General features: G+C 41.8%; 1 protein-coding gene across 1 annotated transcript in view; it reads right to left on the minus strand.

Moving 5' to 3' along the window:
• PRKCH (protein kinase C eta) overlaps positions 1-12988 on the minus strand; it is a 170744-nt gene that overhangs the window by 97291 nt on the left and 60465 nt on the right. The window contains exons 3-5 of the mRNA XM_050952601.1: positions 4400-4550; positions 3033-3067; positions 1689-1777 (exon numbers count right to left, since the gene is read on the minus strand). Of these exons, the coding sequence (XP_050808558.1) occupies positions 1689-1777; positions 3033-3067; positions 4400-4550 (275 nt within the window). The remainder of the gene's footprint in view (positions 1-1688; positions 1778-3032; positions 3068-4399; positions 4551-12988) is intronic.

Consider the following 12988-nt stretch of genomic DNA (forward strand, 5'->3'; position numbering starts at 1 on the left):
AACATTATTGGTTACAATACACCTTTTGTGGTGTAGATTTACCCAATGACTGGTAATATTCCTCATGGAGCTTGGTCCTGGATGGATACTATAGAAACACAGGACATAGGATGGGAAGTGATCATCTGGGTCAGAGTCCAGTCGCCTGCTGTCGCACGCAACCCTGTCATATAATCCCATTCATAAATTTATCAAGCTCCACCTTAAAATTAGATTGTCTGTCTTCACTATTCCCATTCAGAAGATTGTTCTAGAGCCTCCCTCCTCTGATGGTTTGGAACCTTTTTCTAGGTCCAGCCTAATTTACTCATGGACAGTTTATACTTATTTGTTCTCGTCCCAACATTATCTTTTAGGTGAAACAGCTCTTCTCTCTCCCTGGTGTTTACGCCCTGATGTATTTATAAAGTGCAATCATACCCCTTCTCAGACTTTGCATTGCTAGGTTAAACACATCAAGCTATTTTATGCTTCTCTTAAGAAAGATGGGGTCTTCAATTCCCCTGATTACCCTAGCAGCCCTTCTCTGAACTTCTGGTTTTATCATGGACTAAACCAGTGGTGAGGGCCGGGGCATGGCCTAGTGGGTAGAGCTGAAGCTCAGCCTAGTGGTTGGAGCCAGGAACAGGAACCAGGAGTCAGAGCCAGGAGCCAAACAAGGGCACAGGCCTGACAGACTGGAACTGGACAGGAACAAGGCATGAAAAGGTCTGGAGCGAGGCTGGAAACAAGCAGGTGATCACAGTTGTGGGTGTAAATGTTCAGCAGCATGCAACCTGCTGCTGAGCTTAAATGCAGACCTGTAGGCTTCCTGCAGCCAATCGGGGGGTGGGGGCGGAGGCAGCCAATCAGGTGATGCTGCCACAACCCAACTAGGTTCATGAACCAGCCTGAGAGATGAGCCTGCTAACACCAGGCTCAGCTGAGGGAAATCAGGCCCAGAGTTCTTGACAGTTTTGAATTAATCTTTCTCTGACATGGGTAACCAGAATTGTACCTAGTATTCCAAATGAAGTCTTACCAGCGCTTTGTACAATGGCAGAAATACTTCCCAATTTCTAGGAGAAATACCTCACCCAATACATCTTAAATATTATATCAAGCTCTAGGAATGATCCATAAGTCACCAAACAGTCACATCTTACCTAAAAGTGTGCCAAACAGAGCAAAAACTATGGAAGAAGGAAGAATTAATAATAATAATAAAAGATCAAGAGGTGATTTGATTATGGTGTACAAGTACTTTCTTTGGGGGGGAGGGGGAAAACAGCTACTAAGGAGCTCTTTAATCACGCAAAGAGAGATGTAACAAGCCAGAGGAACTCAAACTAGAAATAAGACAATTATTTAAAAGTGAGGGTGATTAATCATTGGAACAAACGGCCAAGGGGAGTGGTAGATTCTTCAGCTCTGGAAGTCTTCATATCAAGACTGAATGCAAACAAAATAGGCTTCAGTTAAACACAAATTATTGGGCTCAATGCAGGATGAAATTTTATGGCATCTGTTATGCAGCAGGTTATACTATATAATCTAAATGGTCACTTCTGGCCTTAAAATCTATGAATCTGTGAATGGAGAGAAGAAGCCAATGAAGAATAAATTCCATTATTTTGCAACCACTACCACCCACACAAACCTGAAGATTCAAGAAGTCCTAAGATCCAACTAACCAGCTGTGACTGTACCTTGGTGTCTGTCTTGTTAATATTGTTTTGGCACGTGCAGGCTGTAACAATTAGATGATGGCAACGCTTGTGTACAACACAGGTGCATACTAGGAAACAAAAGAAGCATATTGAACTTTATAAAAAAAGACTAAAAACGTATCAAACAATAAACTGGGCTCTGCTAGATTCCATTTAAATCATCAGCAGATAATGGAATAATAGGAGAAACGTACATCCTGGCTGAGATTTTCAAAGCCACCTAAAGGATTTGGATGTCCAGTTTCCATTAATTTTAACAGAAATTGGATGCCCATATCCTCTAAGAAGCTTTGAAAATCTCAGCCTATATAAATATTGGGAGATACATGCAGAAATGTCAGTGCAATCCAAACATGACTAAGAATGAACTAAATCAATATGATCACCGAAATCTTCCAATGAAGACTATTACAGGTGACGCAAACAAAGGCTTTGATAAATTTAAGAGCTCAGACAGTCCAAGAAGTGCCACAGATCTCAGACACAGTGCCTCCAAGAAGGGATATTTGCGAGGCCAAATGTAACTCGCTGGTGAGTGTGTGTCTAGAGATCCCCCAGCACCTTACACTAGCTTGCACTCACAAGGGCCTATCAGTATGTGAACCCTTTCTTTTTGTTGAGCTTAGGCAGGAGACATTTGGTTGCTCTGCAGTTCAGGTCCACGTAAACACACTGGTGTCCCAGCATTCCCCGTAAGAGTCAAACTTCATTATTAGACTTACTGAAAAACCATTCCTGCAGGAACTTAGTCATACTGCATAGCTCTCTAGTGCAAAGGCACAGGGAAAGGGAGAGGCCAAGACAAACTGATTAGAATTCATTAAACAGAAAAAAAATACTGTAAGAATCAATTCAGCATATTACTTGGCATTAGGCAAAAATAGTAGGTCAAACCACAGAGTTTCCCTTTGAAATAATTTCTCTAATGTCAATTGGTTTTAATTGCACCGTTAAAGGAATTATTGCAGGGAAAAGCCATCCATCCAGGGGCCTGCAGACTGCATGCCTAATGAAGGCTGGGCACTATGTTGAGATGACACAGGTCTCAAACTGACAATGAGCTACAAGGAGCTCCACTGACTTCAGTGAGGCTCAATGAAGTGGCAGGAGTCCATCTCCATGGAGCACAGGATTGGGGCCATAGCATGAGGATGCTCCCGCGTGCATATGTATGAGCATGCTCTCATGCAGACAGCCTGCTAGCTGCTAATTCACACCTTCCTGGTTGGCTCAAAAGTGCACACAGCATGGCTCTGCTGGAAGGAGATGCAGCTCAGTGTTGGAATAGTCTATAATATACGGTATATGGATATAACATTTTACCTTGGCACTGGTATCCCTGCTTCCCAAATACTCCCCTGTTCAAAACAAAACATAGAACGTGATTCACAATCATAAACCAAAACAGTTTGACAGTAGTTTCGTGAGGGCAGAACTGAAATAGAGCCCAAGTATTCTGATTTCCAAAGCAAACAGTCAGTGGCGACAAGAAGACAGTGCACTGGCTATGATTCAGTGCATGTAACAAAGGGACAAGGAAGGCTTTGGCTCACAGCGTAGGCTATCAAAATACATCTTTCTTTCCACATTAATCTCTCTGTATTTTCTTAGGTCCTTCTACATTACTCTAAACAAAACAATTATTAGATGGACCAGATTACACGAGCTCCATAATTACCTCTAAAGGCCTTGTGTTCTACATGGAACAGAGAGACATAACAGAGTGGAAGATAATTACCTCTCCCTCTGCTCATGCTCCTCTCAACCATTTCAGTTTAATGGCTTATTACCCTCTACTCTTTCTACCCATTTTAGCTCCACATCTATTAACCTGCTCTTTATGTCTTGAATGGTTTTTGTTTCCTCATCCATCCAGCTCTCTCTCGCTCCTCCTTCAAACCCACTTCTGCAAACAGCCATTCCTGCTTTCTTCTCACCATCAGTAATTCCCACAGCATCAACTGAACTGCTGTGCAGGGTCTTGTATAACCATTAGTCTTGTGTAACTGTGGGCTGGTCTACACTACGGGGGAAAATCGATCTTAGATACGCAACTTCAGCTACGTGAATAACGTAGCTGAAGTCGAAGAATCTAAGATCGAATTACTCACAGTCCTCGTGGCGCGGGATCGATGTCTGCGGCTCCCCCTGTCGATTCTGCAACTCCGTTCGGGTTGGAGGAGTTCCGGAATCGATATAAGCGCGTTCGGGGATCGATATATCGCATCTTAATGAGATGCGATATATCAATCCCCGAGCAATCGATTGCTACCCGCCAATACGGTGGCTAGTGAAGATGTAGCCTCAGGCTGTAAGCTCTGCTCCTTAATCAACATTTGTAAAGCACCATGTAACTAATTCAGTATTGACTGCTGCATGGGGGCATACCTGCTAGAAGGAGTGTAAAGGTACGGTTATGGGCTTGTCTACATGGTCACTTAGCACATGGTAAGCTAGGGTGTAAACCTACAATGCACTAGCTTGTTGTGTCCTCACAGCATGGACCCTGCACTAAAAGTTCCGTAGTGCACTTTGACCTAATGCTGCAGTAGTGGGATTCACGTGGAGATTTAGTGTGCAGCAGACTAGTGAGCTGTACAATCACAACCTAGGCTGACGTGCACTCTCCATGTGCACAAACCCTCAACAGAAGGAAAGGCCCAGCTTGTTGGTTTTTAAGTCATTCTTACCAGATAAACTCCTTGCAGTGGGAGCAGTATGTTGGTTGTCGCAAATATGTAGCCATAAATTTGTGCCCGTTGACCTGATGTACTCTTCTTCGCATAGCCCTCTGGCGTTTCCGAGTAAAATTTTTAAAAATTCTCTCTCTCTGGAGGGTCCCTATACAGAAAAAAATACAACATAAAAATTAATTTATGATTATCTATAGAACAGGAGAATAATTCTTATTTTGTATAATGCTTTTGATTCATATATCTCAGAGTGCTTTACAAGGTTATCAATCATTATAACCCCAATTTAAAAACAGGGAAACTGCAGAGAGAGAAATTATTTGTGCCAGGGCACAGAACAAGACTATGGCCAAGAGAGGAATTGAACCCACATCTCCAGAGTCCCAGTCCAGCATCCTATCCAGTGGATCATAATTGTCACTTGCTCACGAATGCTATTTACGTCACCTTTGGTACTCTCATGCTACATCTAAGCATCACCCTCTGGGGGATTTTTTCCTTTAAAGTATTTTTAGGAGTAAAGGCCTATATTTTTAGAAGTGATCAGTGGTTTTAGCAGGCTCAAATTTTTGGTGCCTGCCTTGCAGCCTCTTAAAGGAGCCTGGTTTATCAGAGGCTTGGCATTTAGCACTTTCTGAAAATAAGGCCCTTTTAAATTATCTCAGACCTAGTCTACACTACGATTTTAAGTCGAATTTAACAGTGTTACCCCAATTTAAGCCTGGACCCGTCCACACCATGAAGCCCTTTTTTCCCCGACTTAAAGGGCTCTTTAAATTGATTTCTTTACTCCACCTATGAGGAAGGGATTAGCACCGAAATTGGGCTTGCTGAGTCGAATTTGGGGTAATGTGGACACAATTCAACGGTATTGGCCTTCGGGAGCTATCCCAGAGTGCTCCATTGTGACCGCTCTGGACAGCACTCTCAACTCAGATGCACTAACAGGAAAAGGCCAGCAAACTTCTGAATTTTATTTCCTGTTTGGCCAGCATGGCGAGCGGATCAGCACAGGTGACCAGGCAGAGCTCATCAGCATGATGTGCACATATGTCCATGTCTATGTCTATGTCCTCATCACCACGCTGCTGTTGCCTCCTCGCCTGGTTTTGCTTTTGCAGCTTCTGGTTCTGCACTGAAAAAAGGCACGAAACAATTGCCTGCTGTTGCCCTGATGGAGGGAGGGGCCACTGACGACATGGTTTACAGGAAATTAAAATCAACAAAAGGGGTGGCTTTGCATTAAGGAGAAACACAAACAACTGTCCCACAGAATGGCCCCCTCAAGGATTGAACTCAAAACCCTGGGTTTAGCAGGCCGTTGATTTCACAAAACAAATCAGGTCAATTTTTTGTTTTGATCCACTCCATATATATCTTTTACATCTTAGGCTGGCAGCAGATGGTGCAGTTCGACTGCCAGCCATCATCATCTCCTGGGTGCTCAGTAGAAGGTGCTGCATTATGATTGCTAGCCATCATCATCTCCTGGCTGCCCGCCAGCAGACAGTGCAGTACGACTGCTAGCCATCGTCATCTCCTGGGTGCTCGGCAGAAAATGGGAATGACCTGGCTAAGTCACTCCCATGTCTGCCCAAGAGTCTCTGATCGACCTCACCAAGGTCGGCTAAAAGAGCACCCAGGAGTACGATGACGATGGCTACCAATCATAATGCACCGTCTGCTGCCAAAAGGCAATGAGCTGCTGCTGTGTAGCCATGCAGTCCCATGTCTGCCAGCACCCAGGAGACATACGGTGACGGTGAGCTGAGCGGGCTCCATGCTTGCCGTGGTATGGCATCTGCTCAGGTAACCCAGGAAAAAAGGTGCGAAACCATTGTCTGCTGTTGCTTTCATGGAGGGAGGGAGACGGGACCTGACGACATGTATCCAGAACCACTTGTGACACTGTTTTTGATCCATCAGGCATTGGGATCTCAACCCAGAATTCCAATGGGCAACGGAGACTGCGAGAACTGTGGGATAGTTACCCACAGCTACCCACAGTTCAATGCTCCACAAGTCGATGCTAGCCTCTGTACTCTAGACGCAGTCTGCCAACTTAATGCACCTAGAGCATTATGTGTGGGGACACGCATAATCGACTGTATAAAAATGATTTCTAAAAAAATGACTTCAATAAATTTGACCTAATTTCATAGTGTAGACATACCCTCAGTGTGTGCACACAAACTGAATTACCCCAAATCACTAGTCAATTAAAAAAAATTAGGACTAATTTGGCCATATAAAAATATCTTCCTGCAAAGTTAAAGTTATGCAAAACATGCACTAAGTCATTTCTAAAGCACAGAACTACTGTCTCTATCAATAAAGCCATTCACACATATTAACGGAAATATAACATAAAACCAGAGTGATCTTCCATTTTCCTGTATACAGAGCATTTTTCCATCTAGAACGACCCCAGCACTGACCAGGTTTGACCTTGCTTAGCTTCTCAGATCAAAGGCAGTAAACATCTGCATCAGATAAAAGACATGAACACTGCAATGAACAGGCCAGCCTAGGTGTATTGCTACCCTCTACTGGATGGAATCAGAGCTGATCAACTGTGTATCGCATGACATTTACAGTAGAATGCTAATGGCGAGTCTCCTCTAGTGAAAGTGCTCAGGGCCCAGGCCTTGGGATAGAAGATTAAAGGTTCTATTCAAGTTGATACCAGGAAGTTCTGTATGCCATGATGTTCAGCATAGTCACAACTCAAGAGAGTGTAGAGTCGCAGACTCTTTCTCTGATTAGCTTATCATCGACACCACTTCCTCAATCATATCGGAAAGTGTAGCTCAGGGATCGGCAACCTTTCAGAAGTGGTCTTCATTTATTCACTCTAATTTAAGGTTTTAACATTTTTAGAAGGTCTCTTTCTAGAAGTCTCAGAGTTGCAGCTGTGTTAGTCTGTATCCGCAAAAAGAACGGGAGTACTTGTGGCACCTTAGAGAGTAACAAATTTATTTGAGCATAAGCTTTCGTGGGCTACAGCATCCGATGAAGTGGGCTGTAGCCCACGAAAGCTTATGCTCAGATAAATTTTTTACTCTCTAAGGTGCCACAAGTACTCCTGTTCTTTTTTCTATAAGTCTATAATATATAATTAAACTATTGTTGTATGTAAAAGTAAATAAGGTTTTTAAAATGTTTAAGAAGTGTCATTTAAAATTAAATTAAAATGCAGAGCCCCCCCCCCGACCGGTGGCCAGGACCTGGGCAGTGTGAGTGCCACTGAAAATCAGCTTGCGTGCCGTCTTTGGCACATGTGCCATAGGTTGCCTGCTCCTGGTGTAGCTATTAGTCCCAGAGGTGACGCATGGGGGTGGGGCATGCGGGGTCACATGCCTCTTCTCCTCCACCCCCCAATTTGCTGCTTGACTTATATTGGGCATGCTCATTAACACCTGCTGAAGCTGCTGCCCTCACTCTGCCCCCCTCCCACTATCAGCAGGTATGGATCATCTCTGGCTACTACTGTAACAACCACATTTACCTCCTAAGAATGGCCTGACAGAATGTACCCAGGTCCACATCCTTACACACTACTGTTATAATCTTTGTACAAGGTATATCTTGTAAGGTATCATTCAAAAATTCATAATTTGCTGGTCAATATTGTCCTGATAAAATGTGTGTGGCAACACTGCATGTGAAGTTATAAGATTTCCCCGTATGACGTTATTAACACATTTCAAACATGTGGCAAACTGGTCTGCCTGCATGTAAGCAGTAAACACAGTTATCAATCAGGAAGGGAGACAAAGGAAGTTCAAACTCATGGCAAAACCAGCAGGAAACATCCTTACATATAGATAGGATGTCTCCTAAATCTCAGCTAGAAATGTTTTCCAAGTGGGGGACTGACACTGTTAAAAGGAGGAACAAACACCCCAAGGTATCCTATCCTCTCTCTCTTCCCCTTCCTCCATCAATTCACTGCTTGAGAAGGGACAAAGGGAGCAGCCATTAAACAGAAAAGGGGTCCTGGCCTAAGAAGTTGGGCCAGTCAGACTACTGAGAGCATGTAGTGAGAAAACTTTGCTTTGAATTTAACATAGTTTGTTAACTTAGGCCCCAGTTGTGTTTTATCTTTATTTTTCTTGTAACCATTTCTGACTTTTATGCCTCATTACTTGGATTCACTTAAAATCTCTCTCTTTGCATTAATAAACTTGTTTTGCTGTTTTATTTAATCCAGTGTGTCTAAACTGAAGTGTTTGAAGAACTATTTGAAATAATAAGCTGGCATATTATCATCTTAAAAGAAATAACGGACTTAACACACTTGTATCATCCAGGAGAGGGAGGGAAGTACGGGACATATACTTCTGGGGGAAATCTAAGACTGGGAGTGAGTTGGGGTCACACTGTACTACAAACAAGGGTGTTAAGAGCCAAAGTGTGGCTGGCTGGCTGGCTGCAGCACACACACAGCCACAGAGCTGGAGTGACTTATATGCTGAAGGCCGTTCGTGAGCAGTCCAGGTGGGAGGCTACAACAGCAAAGCAGCGTGAAGGGCACTTCAAGTTAGAGGGCAGGGGCGATACAGCTCCCCATTAGTCGGGATTGTATCCTGGGTATGTCACAAACAGGTTAAAACATTTTCCCGTTTTTCAGCCAGCTCTGCCCATTAGACATTTTTTTAAACAACAAAAAATGCTGCCAATTTGATCAAGGCTTGAGGGGAAAGAGTTAAACATCACAAGCATATTTCATGGTCCTTTCTGCAGGAACAGAGATAGAGAAAGTCATGCTATCAGTGCTGCAGCCAACCATTTCAAAGGGACACCAACCATATGATACACTCCAGTCTCTTTGAATTCTTGCTGTATAGCTTAAGGAGGAAAACTATCAAAAAAGCTCAGATTTTTTTTTTCTGCTGGATACTTCAGTCTTTTATACACATGCTTCCTTTCACTTGCACAAACTGGAAATTTCATACCTGATGACATAACTAGGACACTGAAGACTGCATTTCAAGATAGCTTGAATTTATTTTTCAAATGAAAAACACACCATAAATTGGGATCTGCCCATTAGACAAAGCAGAGATGTGGTATGTATGATCCAAGAACTTAAAAGAAACTTGCTTTCTTCATAGCCAGTCTTCTAGCTAACGTAAAGGATATTGCTCTGAAAGACATCAGGAAATCTTCCCAAAACATGCTTAACTCCCATTGAAGTCAATGGGGCTTAACACAGGAATTGTCTTACTGAATGGGACCCATGGTCCATCTACTCCAGTATCCTTTCTCCAACAGTGACCAATATCAGATGTTTCAGAGGAAGCAGTAAGTACCCTGCAGCGGGCAGAGGTGGGATAATCTGCCTCCGACATTGTCTCACTTCGATTTCTAACAACTGGTTTAAGAGCTGAAGCACAAGGTTTAACATCCCTTCCAAATGTTTTGTTATCATTAATCCTGGTGACTTTGGATATTCTTGATCTCCATACAGGTCTCCAATCCCCTTCTGAATTCTCCTAAATCCTTGGCCTCAGTGACTTCTTGTGGTAATAAATTAAACAGTTTAATTACGCATTGTGTGAAAAAATATATTTTTATAATTTTTTAGTTTGCCATTTTCTAACTTAGTTGACTGTACCCCTGTTCTTGTATTAAGCACATGCTTAAGTGCTTTCCTCAACCACCCCCGCACCCTCCCCCCCAAAAAAAAAAAAAAGCAAGGAAAGCATCCTGCATCAGAGTTTCAGAACTAATAATGCAACTCCTGGGCATTGAAGGTGAATTGAAGAGAAAAGACTATAATGTTTATGTGTGTCTCTGCTTATTCAATGCACAGTTAAATGGACTAAAGAATAATTTCAATGTATAGCTTGCTCTGCATGAGTTGTTCCACTGGGAAATCCAGCAGATCCCGCCCTTCACATTTTGTCACTCATGTTTGCCAGAATTTATCATGTGTATTTCCTATTTTCCTTTGGGTTCTCCTCAGGGATCTGCACAGAGAAAATGCTCCCCTGTGCCATCCCAATTTGTAATCATCCGATGTGTAATGACACGCAATCAAGTTCTTTGCAAAAAGAAATAACTATTTAGAAGTCAAACTCATTAATCCCATTTACTAGGATTCAGCTGTGCATTCATGAGCTTTGCCCGGTTATTTTAGAGAGGCTGCGTTCTTGTCTTGGCCCACTGTTTAAGAGAGTTCTCTGAAGCTCCTAAATGGTTCCTTAGGTTTATATTAGTCATGTCTTCTAGAAAAGTTACATACAATCCCACCATAACACAAAGACCTGCATTTCTAATATGAATGAGCTTCTCAGATACTTACTTCAGTAAGGTTTGTCCAAGATATTGAGGAAATTGCCATACTTGCTACACTCAGCCGCTCTTAAATCTGGCCCAAATTTATTTAAAAAAAATGTTTGAATACACTAATTTTCCCTTCCAGTTCAAAAGTACCTCTTTCCCCACAACCAACTTCCATCAAGATAGCAAAATCCCAGCAAATAGCCACTGTGTCTGCCAAAGTATCCATTCTTCTAGAGACTGTACATGGAATGAATGAAAGAGCATAACAGTCTTTCTTGGTTGACACAGGGGGCTGATGTAGTAGCCCCACTTGTCTATAATTTTAAAAGTTACAAATAAAAAGTAATTTATAGTAATATCTAGAAAAACTCACATTGTATTCTAGCCAGTTTCCCATAGCATCTCTCCTCCCACACCCACCCACTTCCCCATTTAACATTTTACAAAACAAAGCAAAAAAGTCACGATTTGAAAAATTGCAGATTACTTTAGGACTTATAAATTTTTATAAAACCCCAACCTCTGGTAATGCAACTAGCAGTACGGTCCAAATTCTGCCATCATATACACACAAGCAACTCCCCAGTGAAGTCAAAGGGAGTGGCCGGTACTGAGCTGATGGCTAAATTCAGCCCTCTATAATAACAGGGTGCTTACTGTGCTTGATTATTTGTAAAACTAACTGCAGAGATGAATACAAGGATACTAATACTTCCTCTTTTCCTCTCTCCAGACATGCCCAGCAAACAGTCACGTCAGTGGAAATTATGAATGCTGAGGAGCAGAGAATAAATAAATCACTAAGTCATCTGAGGATATTTGTATGTAACAGCATGCTACTCACACTATGAGCAGTGTAATGATACTGGAGTACCTGCTGTATTAGATTAAGTGATTCCAAAATTCTTTGCAATGGAGATTTTTTCTTTCTACTGCATATATTTTTAGGTGAATAAACTTTAAGGAGTCAAGAAAATTCCATAGCTTCAAAATAGAGATCATCTCCTCCCCCCGAACCCCCCCAAAAAAGCATATTCACATTTGTATTCTTATTCCAACAAAATCATTTATTCATGCTGTTCAGAATGTTACTATGTATTGTTCCCTCCACCCAATGTTCTTTGCTATGGCTCAACTCCCCCTCTTAATAAAACAAGAAAACTTAATTAATTCTGTCTCTGCTAAAAAGGCAAATGAGCGAGTTGACTGATCAGCATTTGCAGAGTTTATTTGCTTACTCAGAGTGTTTGCTTCAGTTCAATCCTTATCTTCATTTTATAACTGCACCAATAAAAGAAAAAACCACAGAGCCATTGTTCTAAGTGTTATGCTGCAAAATCATTTGCCTCAAAGGAGATGTGGGATGAAATAGAGAAAGACTGTCAGATCTCATTGACCAGAAATCAATCTTACTGTTACTGTACCTACTGATATTACTATGCTGGTTTTACAAAGCCCTATGGTGACAACTTGATGCATGAAAATTCCTTCAGTGTTATATTGTTCTTCCCCTCACACTCACCTCAGCTGAATTCTAAACTAAACAAAAAATAAGTGGATTTAATCAAGTGAATAGTCTTAAATAATAAGGCAATGGAATCAAGTTTAGCCCCAGGATAAGATTCTCCTCCCGCTAGATTAACATGGAGGCATTTATTGAAAATAAACAGGCAAAACCAAGATGTTGAGTAGGAAAACACCAATGCTGTGACCAAACTTTCCTACAAAGACTTAATATCTTTTAAACCAGAAGAGTGCTGCAGATATTATCCTTCAGTTTGATGAACACAAAGGGCTGAAGACCCATTAGTTAAGACATTATAAACCCAACATAGCAATGGAGAAGGCAGAATTCTACAATGACAGGAGGATGTGAAGTATGATCTAAAATGTCACTTCCATTGCTGACTGATCTGATTCTATGATTATTACTGCTGGGGAGTGGAAGTTTCTCATTTCATGACTAGTGTAAAGTTGCATTCCAGATTAGCCAAACTTGCACTTAAGCCAACTCGAGAATACTTCTATCTTTATGATTCAGGGTCTTTTTAAATACTCAAAATTATGTATTTTATGAATAAACTCGTTTCAGATTGACAGAAGCTGAAAGTTTATTATTTTTTAAACAATTATAAGGTCACACTTGTGACACTAAGATGACACTAAGCAGGGGGAGAGGTAGATACGCTGGAGGGTAGGGATAGGATACAGAGGGACCTAGACAAATTGGAGGATTGGGCCAAAAGAAATCAGATAACGTTCAGCAAGGACAAGTGCAGAGTCCTGCACTTAGGA

Source organism: Gopherus flavomarginatus, chromosome 5, assembly GCF_025201925.1.
Source record: "Gopherus flavomarginatus isolate rGopFla2 chromosome 5, rGopFla2.mat.asm, whole genome shotgun sequence".
Taxonomy (NCBI): domain Eukaryota; kingdom Metazoa; phylum Chordata; order Testudines; family Testudinidae; genus Gopherus; species Gopherus flavomarginatus.